Source organism: Schistocerca gregaria, chromosome 2 (genome assembly GCF_023897955.1).
Source record: "Schistocerca gregaria isolate iqSchGreg1 chromosome 2, iqSchGreg1.2, whole genome shotgun sequence".
NCBI classification, from domain to species: Eukaryota; Metazoa; Arthropoda; class Insecta; order Orthoptera; family Acrididae; genus Schistocerca; species Schistocerca gregaria.
The window spans coordinates 446,156,658-446,177,395 of NC_064921.1; the positions used below are offsets into that span (position 1 = coordinate 446,156,658).

General features: G+C 45.5%; 1 protein-coding gene across 1 annotated transcript in view; it reads left to right on the plus strand.

Annotated features, from left to right (window-relative positions):
- The window catches only part of LOC126336237 (uncharacterized), a 97,642-nt gene that overhangs the window by 23,438 nt on the left and 53,466 nt on the right, over positions 1 to 20,738 (plus strand). Inside the window, exon 2 of the mRNA XM_049999727.1 lies at positions 18,688 to 18,843. Coding sequence (XP_049855684.1) covers positions 18,688 to 18,843 — 156 coding nt within the window. The remainder of the gene's footprint in view (positions 1 to 18,687; positions 18,844 to 20,738) is intronic.

Sequence of the window (20,738 nt, forward strand, 5' to 3'; positions counted from 1 at the left end):
GTTTCCTTTACTGCTTGCTCAATATACAGATTGAATAACATCGGGGAGAGGCTACAACCCTGTCTCACTCCCTTCGCAACCACTGCTTCCCTTACATGCCCCTGGAACTTTTATAACTGCCATCTAGTTTCTGTACAATTTGTAACTAGCCTTTCGCTCCCTGTATTTTACCCCTGCCACTTTCACAATTTGAAAGAGAGTGTTCTAGTTAACATTATCAAAAGCTTTCTCTAAGTCTACAAATGCTAGAAAGGTAGGTTTGCATGCCTTTCCTTAATCTATTTTCTAAGCTAAGTCTTAGTATCAGTACTGCCTCACGTGTTCCAACATTTCTACGGAATCCAAACTGATCTTCCCCGAGGTCGGCTTCTATTAGTTTTTCCATTCGTCTGTAAAGAATTCGCGTTAGTATTTTGTAGCTGTGACTTATTAAAGTGATAGTTCGATAATTTTCACATCTGTCAACACCTGCTTTCTTTGGGATTGGTATTATAATATTCTTCTTGAAGTCTGTGGGTATTTCGCCTGTCTCATACATCTTGCTCACCAGATGGTAGAGTTTTGTTAGGCCTGGCTCTCCCAAGGCTGCCAGTAGTTCTAATGGAATATTGTCTACTCCCGGGGCCTTGTTTCGACTTAGGTCTTTCAGTGCTGTGTCAAAATCTTCACGCAGTATCATATCTCCTATTTCATCTTCATCTACATTCTCTTCCATTTGTATAATATTGTCCTCAAGAACATTGCCCTTGTATAGACCCTCTATATACTCCTTCCACCTTTCTGCTTTCCCTTCTTTGCTTAGAACTGGGTTTCCATCTGAGCTCTTGATATCCAAGCAAGCTGTTCTCTTTTCTCCAAAGGTCTCTTTAATTTTCCGCTAGGCAGTATCTATCTAACCCCTATTGATATGTGCCTGTACATACTTACATTTGTCCTCTTGGTCATCCCTGCTTAGCCATTTTGCACTTCCTGCATTATTGAGTAATGAACAGAATTCGAGTTATTGATCAGATCAGGGGCTCTACATTGAAGGAATATTGGGTTTGTGAAACCTACAATCATAATCCTATAATTTTCTGATAACAACTCAAATGTAACTGTGTCAATGTGAGGAGAACAATACAGTATTTGGATTGGCCTTTTGGAATTAGTTTCACCGTGTAGCAGTAGTGGTCTGGCGCTGAACCATTTCGAAGATGAGGAGCGGTTGCTGTTTTGCGGTGTTTGAAATATTAAATGAGTTGCTTTGAGTACGAGTGTGATAATCAAGAGCACATTTGTTATATTAGCAGGCGCTACATTAGGTCTATTGTTTCCTTAACTCTCGAGCTATGAGGAAGTTTTATTTGCTCTTACTGTACCGAATTACCATTTTCATTGTGGTAATAAACCACTAAATGGTGACAACGTTCAGTGCTATTGATCACTTTATGGGAAATTAAATCGAGTACTCCACCACTTTTCTAACAAAAATTGGAGTATAGGGTTAGTCCGCCGCCAACACCTAAAGTGGTAGAGACTTGCATGAATATTTAATTGTTTCAATTGCCGGTGGCACAAATCAATTTTTTGTAGGAAGGAATCAATTAGCACTCATTACACTGGAACTCGATTGCCACAAAGTGTACCTGACGCGGTATTTGGAAGTAAACCCAGTCATCGTTAATAAATGAAATATATTCGCAGATGCGAATATGCACAACCATTAACTGTCTAATGGAATAAAGCCAGTGAAAATTTCGGCTGGAGCGGGACTCGAACCCAGATTTCCTACTTATCGCGAGCAATCGCCTTGCCGTTTGACTGCTCGAGCGCAAAACACACCCAGCCCCAAACTTCCAGCTTTCGTCGTGCACCTGTGTACAACCTATACTCTTACATCCATTATGTACATTGCCGTTCAGGGGAGGCATCGTACTTGAAAGTCGCTCGCCCGGTGTCGGCTGATATGCGATATTGCAGTGCTTGTGTAGTTCCGAATTACGTACCAATGTTGCTTTGGACATGCATGTATGCATGTTACTGGGCGGAAGGCGAAAGAGGGAACAGGCCGCGAGACTGTCTTCTCACGCCTTAGCAACAGGTGAGAGGTGTTACTAGCAAGGGAGATTCCCCATCGCACCACTCTCAAATTTAGTGGAAAGAGGCCCCAGTCAACAGCCTATCAAAAACTGAACACACATCAAGAATGAAAACAGGGAGGAAGTGTACTCAACTATGAGAAAAGCAAAATAGAAACAGTGAATGGTCCAAGAATAAGAAGTGCAAGTTAGAGATATGCGTTAGAGCCGTGGTGTCGTGGTTAAGTCGTCATGGGGTGAACTGTCGAGCGAGATGGCCGGGTTTAAAGCTCCCTCGTGGTAATTTGTTTTCCTTTCATTTTGTGAATGAGTCGTGGTGCAACATCCGATGTCAACCGCAGAGGTCGGGTATGCTAGTCTCGCGAGCTCCAGTGTGAGGCGGGTGTTTGCACCCCTCAGGGAAATAGCATACAGGACGGGAAGAATGCCAGTGCCCGCATGGTACGTGTGCTGGGGGGTCAAGTCCTTGATGTGGAATAGGTCATGCCGTCGCAATAGAGCGCACTGGGTGCAACCGGTTGCAAGTAATGACGCATGTTAGAACGAATGACGCCTGGCGCATCTGAAGCCATCCGCACCTCGTTTCAGCGGAAGGCTAATTTGATAAACGCAATTAGCATCGCACGTGGAGTGCAGGCTAAGCTGTCTCTTTCGGACAAAGTGAAGGTCTAAACCAGACGACTCTGCGACGACATCGGATGGTTTTTTTTCGACCTATGCTATCGCTGGAGAATTGTCGCGTTTCTCTTAGTATGTCAGGCATGCGCTACACGCAGGAATCGACTGCTAGCGTAGCAGAGTACGTGTGGCGAGCACATAGTTCTTTTTTTTTTTTTTGAGGTTCGAGAGCTCGCCTTTGAGATCATAGACGGAGTGCCTGCAAAATCGAAGTTACATTACCGACAATGTTCTCAGAAAATGCTTGTCCTCGCATATAGGATATAGAAAAGGTTTATATGATTTTCGTAAACTACGAGAGTATTCAAGGAAATATCAGAGAATTAGTAGCGCTTATTAAAGGATATTAGGGACAGAAAGCTGGTCGAAATCAGCAACGAAATTCTAATTTCAGTTTGGGACATTTATCATAAGGATAGGTTAGTAGCTAATGGTGACGGCATTTTACTACAGTAAGAAATTCGATAATATGCAGCGTAGTTGTTATGGATTCCGAATGTGAATTAATCTGGATGAAGCTAAGCATCGAAGTGAAGGAGCTGCAGTGGTAGAGCGTTTCAGAGAGAAATTGCAGATTATCGTTAATAATTTTTCCGATCATGCCTTTGTAATAGGGGCTGACTTCAACTTGCTATAGAATGGAAGAGTCATGCCATCGAAACTGTTGCCACAGACAGAGATCCGCGTGATACTATTCTGAGCATGTTGACCGAAAATTCCTTTGAGCAGATAATTTGATAATTAACTCATGAAGATAACGTCTTAGACCTCGTAGCCATAAACCCGAACTTATTCCAAGTTAATGTACATAAGGTATCAGTGATCACAAAGCTGCGATAGCAGCTAGGGATAAGGGTTTCACAAGGAATATTGAGAAAGGTAGGAAGATGTTTATGCTTAACAAGAGTGACAGGATTCAAATTTCAGATTATCTGAGCAGTTAGCATCAAATATCCGTGTTGAGAACGAAGATGTGGAGCACAAATGGAAAAAACTTGAAAGCATCATTCAATACGGCTTAGACAAGTACGTTCCGAGCAATGTCTTCAGGGACTGGAAAGATCCAACATCTTTTAATAACCGTGTTAGAAAACTACACCGTAAACAAAAAGAGCTTCATATCAGATTCAAGAAAATTCAAAACCTAGCTGGCAAACAAATGCGTTCAATGACGTTGAACGTAAAATTTTGTCAACCGATCTGAGTAAAACACTAAGAGTTATCGGTATTATATAAAATCAGGGGACTGTTCGAAATGATCTGTTGATTCACTCAGTGACCATACTGGCGCCTTAATGAAAGGCAGCAGCGAGAAGGACGAAAAACTGAACTTGATTTTCCGAAATTATTCCATCGCTGAAGATCGTAACATTGTTCTTTCTTTCAGTCATCATACAAGTGGCGAAATGGCAGATATTCAGATCGATTGCGGAGTAGAAAAACAGCTACAATCGATTAGTAGTGCAAAGAGATCAGAACCAGATGAGATACCTATAAGATTCTACAAAGATTATATGAAGAACTTGCTCCTCCTGTAGCAGCAATTTATAGTAGATCGCTTGAGCAGCGAAGGGTACCTGGCGACTGGAATAAAGCGAACGTCATTCCGGTTTTCAGGAACGCTCGTAGGGCGGGTGCACATAATTATAGGCATGTATCGTGGACGTCAATCTGTTGTACAATTATGGAACATTTTGTGCGCTCAAGAATTACGTACTTTTTGGAGAACGAAAAACGCCCCTACAAAAATCAACATGGATTCGACAACCGTACCTTCCAAATCTCAGTTTTCTCTGTTCCTCCATGAAATTCACAGCACTGTAGACAACGGCCCTCAGGTTCATACCGTATTCCAGGACGTCAGAAAGGCATATGATACCGTCGTGAACTACATTTTAGTGACAAAAATAGGAGCTTCATGAATATCGGAGCAGATTCGCATCAGCAGTCAAGACTTCCTTGCATACAGAGTTCAACACGTCGCTCTTAGCGGAACAAAATCGACAGTTGTAAATGTAGAAGTTCGTAGGCTTCCACGGACTGTGTTTGCTTTGGATAATATAATTTTGGATATTGGGTCGCGTCGTTGTCAACTACTAAAGCAACTAACTTGCCTAGGCCTACGTTTGGATTGCCTTGCTGCGCTCCTCTACGGGCTGTTCACGGCTGTTACGTAAGTGAACCGTCCTGAAGACGACCGGAACAAGACAATTTAGTAATTTTTGTAGTTGACAACGAGCCCAAAACCCAGAAATATTGTATCCAAGATGTAAACATAACTCCAGAGTACCCCAAGGATGTGTGATAGGATTGTTACAATTTACAGGGTATACAGGTTGACTTTTTCCACCGTGATCAAACTCTAGGGATTGATCGAAGAGAGGATACGGAAGAAAGAAGATCTAATGAACCATTTCCGGAAATTCATGGTTTCCCTGCTAGAGACGTCTTATCCAGTCATACATCGTTACAGAGACTGCGGTCGAATACGCGCTGTACCATTCAACCACAGTTACAGTATGTGTTGGAAATGGTTTCCATATGCATGTACGCACCGTCTCACACTTCCACACCGGGCAGGCTGCATCCGAACACTGTCAACGGCAGCATGAATGCGCTGCTCCAGTGTCTCCACATATGGAATGGACTCTGCATACACGCTACATTTGAGATGGTCACATAACAAGAAATAGCACGGGTTGAGATCCGGTGAACGAGCAGGGCTTGCAACTGGACGCCCTCGACCAATCCACTGGATTGTGATACGTTCGGACGTTAACGGCGAAGTGCTGTGTACCACCATCATGTAGCAAACACATAACCCTTCGAATCAACAATGGTACTTCTTCCAGCAGGGGAGGCAAAGTCAATCGCAAGAAACGCCGATAGTTCCGACCTGCCAGTCGACGTGGAAGGAAGACTAGTCCCAAAATAGGCCGCCAATTATTCCGGTCTACACATTCCGGCTGCACCGATGTTGATTATTTGCTGTTACCATTCCATGGGGGTTCTGCATACTATCCCACAGATGAATCTTACGAAAGTTGAAGATGCCACTCCGTGTGAAGGTGGCCGCATCTGTGGATGAGATGGATGACACAAATCCCGGAATCATAGTTGCTCTGTCGCTAGTAAGTCCTGCACACGCTGTAAGTGATGAAGTTAGTAATCATTGTCATGGAGAAAGTTCCACGCGGTCGTCTGGTTTACACTATATTGGCGGGCAAACTACCTGGCACTGACACGGCGGACGCTTTCCACAGTGTTAATCACATTTTTCTCCAGTTCTGCTGGCCGAACATTTCTACATCTACATCTACATCTGCATCTCCATCTCCATCCATACTCCGCAAGCCACCTGACGGTGTGTGGCGGAGAGTACCTTGAGTACCTCTATCGGTTCTCCCTTCTATTCCAGTCTCGTATTGTTCGTGCACTATCTGGAACGGATCCCACACTGCTGAGCAGTATTCAAGCAGTGGACGAACAAGCGTAATGTAATCTACTTCCTTTGTTTCCAGATTGCATTGCCTTAGGATTCTTCCAATGAATCTCAGTCTGGCATCTGCTTTACCGACGATCAACTTTATGTGGTCATTCCATTTTAAATCACTCTTAATGCGTACTCCGAAATAATTTATGGAATTAACTGCTTCCAGTTGCTGACCTGCTATATTGTAGCTAAATGATATGGGATCTTTCTTTCTATGTATTCGCAGCACATTACACTTGTCTACAACGAGATTCAAGTGCCATTCCCTGCACCATGCGTCAATTCGCTGCAGGTCCTCCTGCATTTCAGTGCAATTTTCTATTGTTTCGGGTCGTCTTTTATGATTTCATGTCTCAGACAAACGGCAAACACTGTTGCAAGCATTGACTGCAGTGGTTATTGGTGGCTGATAGGTCTTCTGATCCAACGTTGGTGCCCGCCACCCGTTGCCATTTGCCTTTCCACGAGTAAACACCACGTCGGCACGCACTCGATTCGAATACGCAACCATTGTGTACAAGGCTGTATCACGTCCACTACAGGATGAGTCAGCAAGAGTAGTGAATCGGACATAACATTACAAGTTACTATGACAGGAGAGGGCGCTAGGGCATGAAGTATGAGGAACAGTACCACCTTCTAGAAGGAAACCATGCATACTGTAACTGTGGCTGCATGGTACAGCGCGTATTAAAACGCAGTCTCTGTAATAATGTATGACTGAGTAAATGGTTTCTGGCATGGAAACCATGCATTTCCAGACACAAGTTCATTAGATCTTTTTAGTTCCGTATCCTCTCATCGCTCAATCCCTAGAGTTTGTACATGGTAGAAAAAAAAAAAAACACCCTGTATAACTGATGTAGTAGAAAGCATCGGAAGCTCCTAAGACTGTTCGCAGATGATACAGTAATCCGTAACAGAGTAGTACGCCAGAAGACAATATCGATCTGCAGAATGGCCAACAGAGAATTGATGAGTGGTGCGGTCTCCGCAGTTCACGCTGAATGTACATCTTCATCTACATGGATACTCTGCAAATCACATTCAAGTGCCTGGCAGAGGGTTCATCGAACTACCTTCACAATTCTCTATTATTCCAATCTTGTATAGCGCGCGGAAATGGAAAAAAGAACACATTGACACCGGTGTGTCAGACCCACCATACTTGCTCCGGACACTGCGAGAGGGCTGTACAAGCAATGATCACACGCACGGCACAGCGGACACACCAGGAACCGCGGTGTTGGCCGTCGAATGGCGCTAGCTGCGCAGCATTTGTGCACCGCCGCCGTCAGTGTCAGCCAGTTTGCCGTGGCATACGGAGCTCCATCGCAGTCTTTAACACTGGTAGCATGCCGCGACAGCGTGGACGTGAACCGTATGTGCAGTTGACGGACTTTGAGCGAGGGCGTATAGTGGGCATGCGGGAGGCCGGGTGGACGTACCGCCGAATCGCTCAACACGTGGAGCGTGAGGTCTCCACAGTACATCGATGTTGTCGCCAGTGGTCGGCGGAAGGTGCACGTGCCCGTCGACCTGGGACCGGACCGCAGCGACCTACGGATGCACGCCAAGACCGTAGGATCCTACGCAATGCCGTAGTGGACCGCACCGCCACTTCCCAGCAAATTAGGGACACTGTTGCTCCTGGGGTATCGGCGAGGACAATTCGCAACCGTCTCCATGAAGCTGGGCTACAGTCCCGCACACCGTTAGGCCGTCTTCCGCTCACACCCCAACATCGTGCAGCCCGCCTCCAGTGGTGTCGCGACAGGCGTGAATGGAGGGACGAATGGAGACGTGTCGTCTTCAGCGATGAGAGTCGCTTCTGCCTTGGTGCCAATGATGGTCGTATGCGTGTTTGGCGCCGTGCAGGTGAGCGCCACAATCAGGACTGCATACGACCGAGGCACACAAGGCCAACACCCGGCATCATGGTGTGGGGAGCGATCTCCTACACTGGCCGTACACCTCTGGTGATCGTCGAGGGGACACTGAATAGTGCACGGTACATCCAAACCGTCATCGAACCCATCCTTCTACCATTCCTAGAACGGCAAGGGAACTTGCTGTTCCAACAGGAAAATGCACGTCCGCATGTATCCAGTGCCACCCAACGTGATCTAGAAGGTGTAAGTCAACTACCCTGGCCAGCAAGATCTCCGGATCTGTCCCCCATTGAGCCTGTTTGGGACTGGATGAAGCGTCGTCTCACGCGGTCTGCACGTCCAGCACGAATGCTGGTCCAACTGAGGCGCCAGGTGGAAATGGCATGGCAAGCCGTTCCACAGGACTACATCCAGCATCTCTACGATCGTCTCCATGGGAGAATAGCAGCCTGCATTGCCGCGAAAGGTGGATATACACTGTACTAGTGCCGACATTGTGCATGCTCTGTTGCGTGTGTCTATGTGCCTGTGGTTCTGTCAGTGTGATCATGTGATGTATCTGACCCCAGGAATGTGTCAATAAAGTTTCCCCTTCCTGGGACAATGAATTCACGGTGTTCTTATTTAAATTTCCATGAGTGTATTTCCATACGAGCTCTGATTTCTCTTATTTTATTGTGGTGATCGTTCCGCCCTATGTAGGTCGGTGTCAACAAAATATTTTCGCATTCGGAAGAGAAAGTTGGTGATTGGAATTTCGTGAGAAGAATCTGTCGAAACGAAAAACGCCTTTTATTTAACGATTTCCAGCCCAAATCCTGTATCATTTCTGTGACGCTCTCTCCCATATTTCGCTATAACACAAAACTTGCTGCTTTTCATTGAACTTTTTCAATGTACTCCGTCAGTCCTATCTGGTAAGGATCCCACACCACGCAGGAGTATTCTAAAAGAGGACAGACAAGCGTAGTGTAGGCAGTCACCTTAGAAGGTCTGTTACATTTTCTAAGTGTCCTGCCAATAAAACGCAGTCTTTGGTTAGCCTTCCCCACAACATTTTCTATGTGTTCCTTCCAATTTAAGTTGTTCGTTATTGTAATACCTAGGTATTTAGCTGAATTTACGGCTTTTCGATTAGACAGATTTATCGTGTAACCGAAGTCGAGTTCCTCTTAGCACTCATGTGGATGACCTCACACTTTTCGTTGTTTAGGGTCAACTGCCAGTTTTCGCACCGTTCAGATATTTTTTGTAAATCGTTTTGCAATTTGTTTTGGTCTTCTGATGACTTTATTAGTCGATAAACGACAGCGTCATCTGCAAACAACCGAAGACGGCTGCTCAGATTGCCTCCAAAATCGTTTATATAGATAAGGAAGAGGAAAGAGCCTATAACACTACCTTGGGGAACGCCAGAAATCACTTATATCTTACTCGATGACTTTCGGTCAATTATTACGAACTGTGATCTCTCTGACAGGAAATGACAAATCCACTCATGTAACTGAATAACTGAGACGATATTCCATAAGCACGCAATTTCACTACAAGCCGCTTACGTGGTACAGTGTCAAAAGCCTTCCGGAAATCCAGAAATACGGAAACGATCTGAAGTCCCTTGTCAACAGCACTAACACTTCACGTGAATAAAGAGCTAGTTGTGTTCCACAGGAACGATGTTTTCTAAACCCATGTTGACTGTATGTCAATAGACCGTTTTCTTCGTGGTAATTATAATGTTCGAACACAATGTATGTTCTAAAATCCTGCTGCATATCGATGTTACCGATATGGGCCTGTAATTTAGTGGATTGCTCCTACTACCTGTCATGAATATTGGTGTGACCTGAGCAACTTTCCAGTCTTTGGGCACAGATCTTTCGTCGAGTGAACGGTTGTATATGATTGTTAAGTATGGAGCTAATGCATCAGCATACTCCGAAAGGAACGTAATTGGTATACAGTCTGGACAAGAAGACTTGCTTTTATTAAGAGATTTAAGTTGCTTCAGTACGCCGATGATATTTACTTCTACGTTTCTCATGTTGGCAGCTATTCACGATTTGAATTCTGGAATATTTACTTCGTCTTCATTTGTGAAGATATTTCGGAAGGCTGTGTTTAGTAACTCTGCTTTGGCAGCACTGTCTTCGGTAGTAACTTCATTGCTATCGCACAGAGATGTGAATAAATGTAACATACTGTGCGTACATAGGAAAAGAAATCCGCTGCTGCACAATTACATTACTGATTACAAATTTCTGGAAACAGCATCTACTGTAATATGCTGGAGTAACTATTCAGAGCGACCTTAACGCGCCACCAGTCTTGCTATGAGCATTTTGCTCACAGATACTCTAAAGCATTCTGCATTTTCTAAACAAATTCTACAGGGTTCTCGTTCACTCAGTAGCTGGAGTCTGTACGTCCCCTGAACCCCGCAGACTGTTGTCAGTATGCGGGTGTCTCATGCAGAGGTCAGTTGTTTGGGGCGGGCGCCGCCGTGCGGCATTTAGTTCACCGCGCGAGTGTCGACGTACTTATGTATTTCGCAATTCATATTTTTTTAAATGTCATTCTTTGTGTATTGCTCTTTGTTTATTTGGTTTTTTGTTATTTATGGTGGTTGAGAATATATGAAATGGGTAAACTAACATTTATTTTTATAGGTGGATAGACAAAAAGAAGGAATTTTGGCGTGGCTGCAAAAAGCTGCGTTTTATCCTTCACAATAAGTTATTAAACGATTTACCAGTGAAAGTGAATTTTCAGTTGCTGAAAAACCCAGTGGCATTTGTGAAGTCTGTCCAAGACGAAAATATCGGAAGATCAAAAATGCATCTATTCATTGTCAAAAATTTTTGTGGAATGAACATGTTGTAACATTATGTGACATGTACAAAGCTCAGATATACGACGGGGATTAAGTCACAAAAGTTAAATATTAACAAGGGAACCTCCCCATCGCACCCCCCTCAGATTTAGTTGTAAGTTGGTACAGTGGATAGGATTTGAAAACTGAACATAGATCAATCGACAAAACAGGAAGAGAGCGAAGTTGATTATGTGTGAGTGCCTGAACTTTGATAATTGACACACGATCACGTAAAAAATACTGTTCTGTGTACCTGTGCAGCTTCGCAAAATAATTATCTGAAAATAAAAAATTGAAATGTTCACTCGAGGGAAGACTTCAACCAAGGACCTCTCGTTCCGCTGCTGCTCACGCTAACCACATGACCACGACGCTCCTGAGCTTATATTGTCCTTGATGTTGCATATCTTGCGCATAGACTACTCAGTTTGTATATTTTGCTTATTTTTCTCATAGTTCCACAGAACTTCTTCCTGTTTTCTCGATTGATCTGTGTCCAGTTTTTCAAGGCCTATCCACAGTGCCAACGTATAACTTAATCTGAGGGGGGTGCGATGGGGAGGTTCCCTTGTAAGAAATACTCGTTTTTTTCAGTTTCTGTAGTGCATTAGCAGACTGGCGATTTTAATTATCCTAAGATTATTAACAACACTATACTGATTGTTTTGTACTGCAAATAAATATTTTAAATACTAATTTTGTGTCCGACGTCTTGGACGCTGAGTTAGCTAGTCGTAAAACACTTAATTGGAACACTCTGAATAAGTAATACATTATTAATTGCAACAAAACTTATATTTGCTTACCAGTGTGGGATGTAGCTGTGAACTGTACACGTTGACTTGGGGTGCAGAACTTATTACATGGGCCATGATTACTGAGTGGCAAACTGATGCAAGTTCAAAATGGCCGTACAGTGGCTGCACTACAGTCATTAGAAAACAAAAGTTCGTAGGCGCAGTTCTGATAGCGTTGGCGCGTAGGCGCAGTTCACAGGAGGCGGAAGTCTCTTCACTCCCCGACGGCTGACGGGGGCTGCCTCTCGGCGAGAAGGCAGGGCGGCTACGCTACTCCGACAGGAACTTCCTGGAAGTGGAGAGGATCCGACCTCTGGCGGCGCTCTTTTAGGGCGGAGGCGCCTCGGAACTATGTCAGACATGACTACTTCCAAGCATATCATTGGCGTCACTACATACCGCTCTGCTGTGTAGTGTCTCTGCGGTGGTCGATACATCTTGTGCCGCTCTCGATACTCGACGGCACTCCAAGCAAAATATGACAGATTTATTACAAAAATAACAAAAAAACTTACTTACACATATTAAGTACACTTCAGACTGCATATAGAGTGCAAACAAAATGCTCGACGCGCGACCGATCGCGTAGCTTTTAAAGGCGTGAGTTCTCGCGGGTTAAATGAAATAATCACATGAAACAAAATAGTTGCAAAAACAGATGCCAGACTGAGATTCACAAAAAGAATCTTAAGGAAATGTAACTCACAAAGGAAGTGACCTAAGCACACTACACACACCCACGCCCGAGGCAGGATTCGAACCTGCGACCGTAGCGGCAGCGCGGCTCCAGACTGTAGCGCTTAGAACCGCACGGCCACTCCGGCCGGCGCTTGTTCGACATATTCTTGACTATTGTTCGTCTATTTTGGATCCTTACCATGTAGGACCTGTACAAGTGACAGAGGAGATCCAGCAATGAGCGGTTTCTTTAGTCACGGGATCGTTTAGTCGGCGCGAGAGCGTTACAGAAATGCTCTACCAACTCCAGTGGTAGATTTTACGACAGACGCGTTGTGCACTAATTAAAATTTAGAGAGAGCACTTATTGGGAAGAATGGACAAAAAATACTTCCACCCGCATACATCTCGGCAAATGACCACTCCCCCTGCGGGTTCGGGGGTAAGGATAGGCCCGCGGTATTCCTACCTGTCGTAAGGGAGCGACTAAAAGGAGTCTCAAACGTTTCGGCCCTTATGTAATGGTCCCCTGTCGGGTTTGACCTCCATATCTCAAAATTATTCCGAAGAGCGAGCCGATTGGGGAAGGGCGCCTTACTTGGTGCATTGGGTCCATCGTGCGTTGAGACCTTTCGCCAGCTTATTCGTCGCTGCACTGCAGTCCTGCCCACTTTCCATCTCTTGGGCATGGATATGTTCCAGCGTGCACTTTCCCCCATGCAATGTGCAGTGCCGCTGTCTGCACTGCCAACGACCATGGACTAATTGCCACCTAATATCCAATACGGTAGCCAGTCCGTTGTGCTGGGGCCGCCATGTACCCTGTTGGTTGTAGCCCCCTGACAACACAGGGATCGCTCTACTGATGCCTGCGCCGTTAACTCCCCACATATGCCAAGGAGCAGATGCCGATCTTCCTGGGGCATCGGAACTCCCGGCAATGTCCATCCTGCCACGTGGCCCTTGCTGAGTCTGGGTGGCGCCCGTGGGGAGGGCCCTTGGTCGGAGTGGGTGGCATCAGGAGCGGATGACCCACAATGAAGCGTGGGTGGCCAGCCGCCAGCACTCTCTAAGCGTTCTCGGGCTCAGTTTAACGCTCAGAAGTACGACCCAAAAACGTTCCCCTCCCTGGCCACACAGTGGGAAGAGCGTAGCCCCAGAATGGCAGTGACAGTTATTCGCCCCAGTTCCTAGTTTGTACGAGATCTGATGGGAAGTCTTTCATGCCCACAAAGCCTCAGTTCTTTGTAGAGCATTTAGAGGACAAGTTTGAGGAGGTGGAGGGCTTGTCCAGAATGCGCTCTGGGTCAGTACTGATAAAAACGCCATCCTCTGCCCAGTCACGAAGGTTACTTACTTGTGACAAGTTGGGGGATGTTGCCGTTATGACCACACCCCATAAGAGTTTAAATATTCCAGGGTATTATTTACCATAGGCACCTTGTTTTGCAGTCTGATGACGAGATGCACGCCAATTTAGAGCGTGAGGTGTTCATTTCGTCCAGCGCGTTCATCGAGGTCCAAGAGATAATCAAATTGCTACAGGTGCCTTCATCCTGGCCTTTGAGGGTGATACATTACCGGAGAAGGTAAAGGTGATGGTCTACAGTTGTGATGTCAAGCCCTATATAACTCCCCTGATGCAGTAATTTTAGTGCTGGAAGTTTGGCCATATGTCTTCCTGCTGTACTTCCAGCCTCAAATGTCAGATTGTGGACGCCCAACATATCTCAAAACTCCATGTGCCGTGCCTCCCATCTGTGTCAACTTTGGAGAGCATCATTCACCTTGCTAGCCAGACTGCAGGATCTTACAGAAAGAGCGAAAAATCACGGAATATAAGACCCTGGACCGACTGACCTATCCTGAGGCTAAGAGAAAATATGACTACATCCTGTTCGAATAACATATCCTGACAGTGGCATAAGTGCCCATAGGCAGCTGGTTGTAGGGCTTCACGATCCTCCTCCATCCCGGAGACTGAATCAATGAAGTCCTCCCAGCCAGTGAAACCCAAGGAGCAGCGAGAGAAGACCAAGAAAAAGACCTCTAAGACCAAGAAACTTGCGGTGTCACGCCCCCCCCCCCTCCCCTCCACTGCAAACTTCAAGTTCAGCGTCTGAGGATGAGGTGGAGATCCTGGCGTCCGCTGAGGACCTAGATCTCGCTGGTCCCTCAGACACAATGGATAGCCCTTGCACAGGTGCTCAATCGGTGGCGGCAGGTGACACAGCAGCGTAATCTGCCTCCCCAGTTCCTTCACGCCTTCCTCGGCCATGGACAATGTCATCCTCCAGTGGAACTGCAGCAGTATTTTCCACCACCTTACTGAGCTCAGACAACTTCTCAGCCTTCACCCTTTCCTCTGCATTGCTCTTCAAGAAACTTGGTTTCCAGCAATGCACACCTCTGCCCTCCATGGCTATCGGGGTTATTATAGGAACCGGGCAGCTTACAAAAGGGTCTGGTGGCGTCTACATCCATGTCCTTCACTCTCTTCACAGCGAGTCTGTCCCTCTACAAACACCTTTAGAGGCTGTCGCTGTTCAGGTGTGGACGCCATAGGCTGTTACTGTCTGCAGTCTGTATCTTCCACCAGATGGTGATGTCCCGCAGCATGTACTAGCAGTGCTGATATCCCAATTGCCGCCACCTTTTCTGTTACTGGGCGACTTCAACGCCCATAACCCTCTGTGGTATGGAACAGTGGCAACAGGCCGAGACGGCACCGTTGAGCATGTATTGGCACAGCTCGACCTTTCCCTTTTAAATGATGGTGCCTTCACACATTTCAGTGTGGCACATGGCACGTACTCAGCCACTGACCTTTCGATCTGCAGCCCTAGCCTCTAACCGTCTGTCCAATGGAGTGTGCATGGCGACTTGTGTGGTAGTGACCACTTTCCGATCTTTCTGTCACAGCCAAAGCGTCACTCTTCTGGGCGCCCTTGCAGATGGGCTATGAATCAGGCTGACTGGGACTAGTTCTCCTCCACTGCCGCTATTGAGCCTCTCTCTAACGATACCATTGATGTGGTGGTTGACTCGGTCACCACCGGCATCTTTACTACCACAGAATCTGCCATTCCCTGTTCTTCTAGGTCCTCTCGGCGGAGGACTGTGTCTTGGTGGTCGCCTGAGATCGCTGAGGCGATTAAAGATCGCCGGCGGGCGCTCCAGCGTCACAAGCGCCATCCCTCATTAGACACCTCATCACCTTTAAATGGCTCTGTGCGCGGGCCCACCGCATCATTCGCCAACACAAGCGGTAGTGCTGCGAACGGTATGTCTCCATCATTTGCCTCCATATCTCTCCATCGTAGGTTTGGGCCAAGATTAGGCGCCTCTATGGCTATCGGATCCCTGTCAGAAACCCTGCGCTCTCACTGAATGGAACAGTTTGTACTGACTCCGACATAATTGCAAACTGCTTAGCAGAGCATTTTGCTCTGAGTTTCGCTGCTGCAAATTACCCACTGGCCTTCCACTCACTCAAAGAGCGGTTGGAACGTCGGAGCCTTTCTTTTCACAACCACCACCCTGAATCCTACAATGTTCTGTTCAGTGAGTGGGAATTCCAAAGTGCCTTAGTCACTTGCCCTGATACGGCTCCCGAGCCAGATCACATCCACTGTCAGCTGCTCAAAAACCTCTTGGCGGACTGCTAGTGACGCCTCCTAGACCTTTACAACCGTATCTGGGTCGAGAGTGAGTTCCTGTCGCAATGGCGGGAAAGCATTGAGACCCGACAAGAACCCACTGGAGGTGGACAGCTACCACCCCATTAGCCTCACTAGCGTTCTTTGCAAGTTGTTCGAACGCATCGTGAGCCGGCAGTTGAGTTGGGTACTAGAGTCTCGGGGCCTTCTGGTTCAGTCTCAGGGTGGGTTCCGTAAGGGCCGCTCTGCCGCCGATAATCTGGTGAGCCTGGAGTCTGCTGTCCGTATGGCCTTTGCCCGCCGTCAGCACCTTGTTGCTGTCTTTTTTGACATGCGGAAGGCATATGATACGACATGGCGAAATCACATCCTCTCTACGCTTCATACGAAATTTTCGGTCGCATTGTTCTTGCGCGTGCAAGTTGCGGCCTCCCATAGTTGCCCCCAAGTTCAGGAGAATGGGGTACCGCAGGGATCTGTCTTAAGTGTATGCCTGTTGTTAATTGCGATTAATGGGCTCGCTGCGGAGGTGGGAACGTCTGTCTTCCTTGTATGCTGACGACTTCTGCCTCTACTATAGCTCCATTGGCATTGAAGCTGCTGAACATCAGCTGAAGGGAGCTATCAACAAGGCGCAGTCTTGGGCTGTAGCGCATGGCTTCCAGTTTTCGGCTGCCAAGACGTGCGTCATGCATTTGTGCCGGCAGCGCACTATTCACCCTCGGCCACGGCTTTATCTTGATGGCGAACCTCTTGCTGTGGTGGCGACACATCGGTTTTTGGGTGTGGTTTTTGATGCCCGGTTGACTTGGCTCCCTCATATTCGGCAGCTTAAACAGATGTGTTGGCGGCATCTTGATGCTCTGCGTTGCTTGAGCCACACCAGCTGAGGAGCCAACCGGTCCACTCTCTTACGGCTCTACCAGGCATTAATTCAGTCCCGTCTGGATTAGGGGAGCCTGGCTTATGGTTCAGCATCCACTTCTGCGTTGTGGGTGCTGGACCCTATCCTTCACAGCGGGATCCGACTTGCCATTGGAGCTTTCCGGACCAGCCCTGTGGACAGCATACTTGTGGAGGCAGGTGTCCCTCCACTGCGGTTACAGAGCCAACGCTTACTGGCCGCTTATGCTACACACGTTTTTAGCTTGCTTGGGCATCCCAATTATCATCTCGTGTTCCCTCAGTCTGTCGTCCATCTCCCAGAACGTCGGCCCCAGTCGGGTAGTATGATCGCAGTTCGTGTCAGAGAGCTTCTCTCTCTGGGCTTGGGGCTTTCCCTCTTCCAGCTCTTTTCCGGGCCCCTCTGCGTACACCCCCATGGTGTGTGCCCCGCCCATGTGCCCCACCTCAGGACAATGTGAATGCAGAATGTGCTTCGCACCTGGGGTGAAGAATGGCGCACCCCGTCTTCACCAAACAAACTTCGGGTCATCAAGGAGGCAACTGGTGCATGGATGCTCCTCCTTGCGGGTCTCTCACAAGGAGTCTGTTGTCCTCTGCTGGCTGTGCATTGGGCACACCCGGATGACCCACAGCCACTTATTGCCCCGTGAGGACCCACCTCTATGTCGCTGCGGATCCGCTCTCACGGTGGTCCACATTTCGTTGGCCTGTCCCCTTTCAGCTGTGCTTAGGCAGACGTTTGCACTGTCTGATACGCTCCCTGCCCTTTTAACAGATGACACTGCCATGGCAGGCTCAATTTTACGTTTTATTCGGGCAGGGGGCTTTTATCACTTAATCATATTGTTTGTCATTTTTTTTGTTTTGAGTGTGGCCTTTGGCCTACGATTTTAAACTGGGTTATTTTTTTTAGTATGTTTATAGGTGGTTGGCTTTTCCTTTTTTATCTCTATGGTCGGCCAACCACTGTCACACTCTGTGGGATTTTAATTCCTTTTGTCTGGTCTCTGAGATTTTCTTGTACTGTGTCGTCTGTTGCCATCCCCATTGTTCGTTTTTATTGTGAGTGGGTGTTTGAAGTTTTGGAAAAAGGGACCGATGTCCGTAGCAATGTCACAAACCAACCAACCAACCAAATGACCACGACGAGAAAATTTGAGAAGTTAGAGCTAATACACACGCTTGCCGACAATCATTTTTCCCACACTCCATTCATGAGTGTAACAGGGGAAGGGGAGTCAGTTAGCAGTACCAGAAGTACCCTTCGCCACACATCTTACGTCTCTCGCGGAGAATGATGTAGATGAATAAACATAATCTTTTCTAAACGTCTACCTATAGTCACGCGAATATTAGCAAGTGGACCTACATGAGCAACACGAGCTTGTAAGTAACTATTAAAGTTGCAAATCCTATCCTCACAATTTTCGCCACAGTACAGACTGGAAACAGTAGGTCCGTTCTGATTCACTTTTTTCCAGGCAATGTACTTAAAAATTTTAATGGTCAAACATAAATTACAGTTTCATGTTGCACTGTTTAACCTTAAACCCAAACATTTAAGGAACAATAATGGTACAGTCATAGACCTCACTCTATCAGTATGCAAGTATTGTTTCTATTGACAGGGTCCATACTCTGTGGATCTCGAAGAATTTTCACCGTGTGATGGGATTGGCAGTCTTTCTATCGATTTCAACGTTAAACTCGTCAGTAAGGATGGCAGAACTGTTTATGATGGTAACATGACGTTTCCATACGACTTGGACGACGAGAACTTGCTGGTATGTGCCAACAAATGCATAATTTATCCCTGTTATATCAGATAAGATATACTTTTCGTTCCATGGATCCATGGTGAGAATATCTTCATTAAGTTACATCAAATTATAAATCAAAAAACCAGAAAATATGTTTACACAAAAATATCTGCTTACGATCCTTTCACAGCTACGATGAATATATCTGACATTCTCAGATTACGGGAAAGTAATTGTAAGCAGATAATCGAATAAAAAAGCATAAAATTTTCAAAACTCTGTATATAGCTTTTTAACATTTTCACAAATTTTCTACATATTTTCTCAGACACATTTAAGAGGTTTTTTAAAGAAAAACGTTTTAAAATTTTTGTAATATTATATGTGATAATATGATCATCATGGCTGTGGTATAAGTAAAAAGTCTGACTTATAATTTTATTTAAGAGTTAATACAAAGCTTAATACATTGGAATCTATGAAATAGTTCTTAATCTTTTGTAGACAGCTGAATGTGACTATCATAGGGAGCAATTAGATGAGAAAAGATAGACCACCGAAAATGCATATAAAACAAGTCTGACTGGTCTGTCCCCTCAAATGTGTAAACGATAAAAACACAGAAAGAAAAATATATATAATATACACTAAAAACATGAGTGTTAAGCAAAATGCATAAAATAAAAAGTAACAACAAAAATGAAAATAAAAGAGAACATACCTATGGTACACAAATGTATATCTTTTAATTATACAAAATACATTAAAAACATAATTTTGAAGTAAAATGTGAAAGACAAAGTGACCAAAAGGAAACAAAAAAAGCACAAATAAATGAGGGGCAGATGAGGATAGCATTTAAATTTGTATCATGTCATTATGCAGTTAAACAACGTCAGGTGAAGTGTGGCAGGACAATAATGGCAGCCATTATAATCTATAGTCATTACAGACATATCTTTAAGATAAAAAACAAAGTGTAAGTATAAAAAAGACTAGTAAGGATTAAAATGGTTCTGCTTGCTAGCTGCTAGTGATAGTGGAATCGTACCTCTGTTTTAGTAAATTTATGATGTTATATTTCCCTCAATATGACCGCGAGCCATTGAGTGTATGGATTGTCGAAGCCTTCTACGCTTTACGAAACAGACATTTTGCTTTTCTGTATCCCAGATTTAATGAATTGCTACCGAGTATGTATCTTTATAATGTCATGACTTCATAATTTATTCACCACTGCTCTTCGTCATTTGATTGGTGAGTCTGACCAACTGACTGGAGTGATGTACTGGTCAGTTCTATTCACCAGTCTATGGCTACTGAAAAATTTTTTTTTTTCGTCATCAGTCTACTGACTGGTGACTGGTTTGATGCGGCCCGCCACGAATTCCTTTCCTGTGCTAACCTCTTCATCTCAGAGTAGCACTTCCAACCTATTTCCTCAATTATTTGCTTGACGTATTCCAATCTCTGTTTTCCTCTACAGTTTTTGCCCTCTACAGCTCCCTCTAGTACCATGGAAGTCATTCCCTCATGTCTTAGCAGATGTCCTATCATCCTGTCCCTTCTCCTTATCAGTGTTTTCCACATATTCCTTTCCTCTCCGATTCTGTGTAGAACCTCCTCATTCCTTACCTTATCAGTCCACCTAATTTTCAACATTCGTCTATAGCACCACATCTCAAATGCTTCGATTCTCTTCTGTTCCGGTTTTCCCACAGTCCATGTTTCACTACCATACAATGCTGTACTCCAGACGTACATCTTCAGAAATTTCTTCCTCAAATTAAGGCCGGTATTTGATATTAGTAGACTTCTCTTGGCCAGAAATGCCTTTTTTTGCCATAGCGAGTCTGCTTTTGATGTCCTCCTTGCTCCGTCCGTCATTGGTTATTTTACTGCCTAGGTAGCAGAATTCC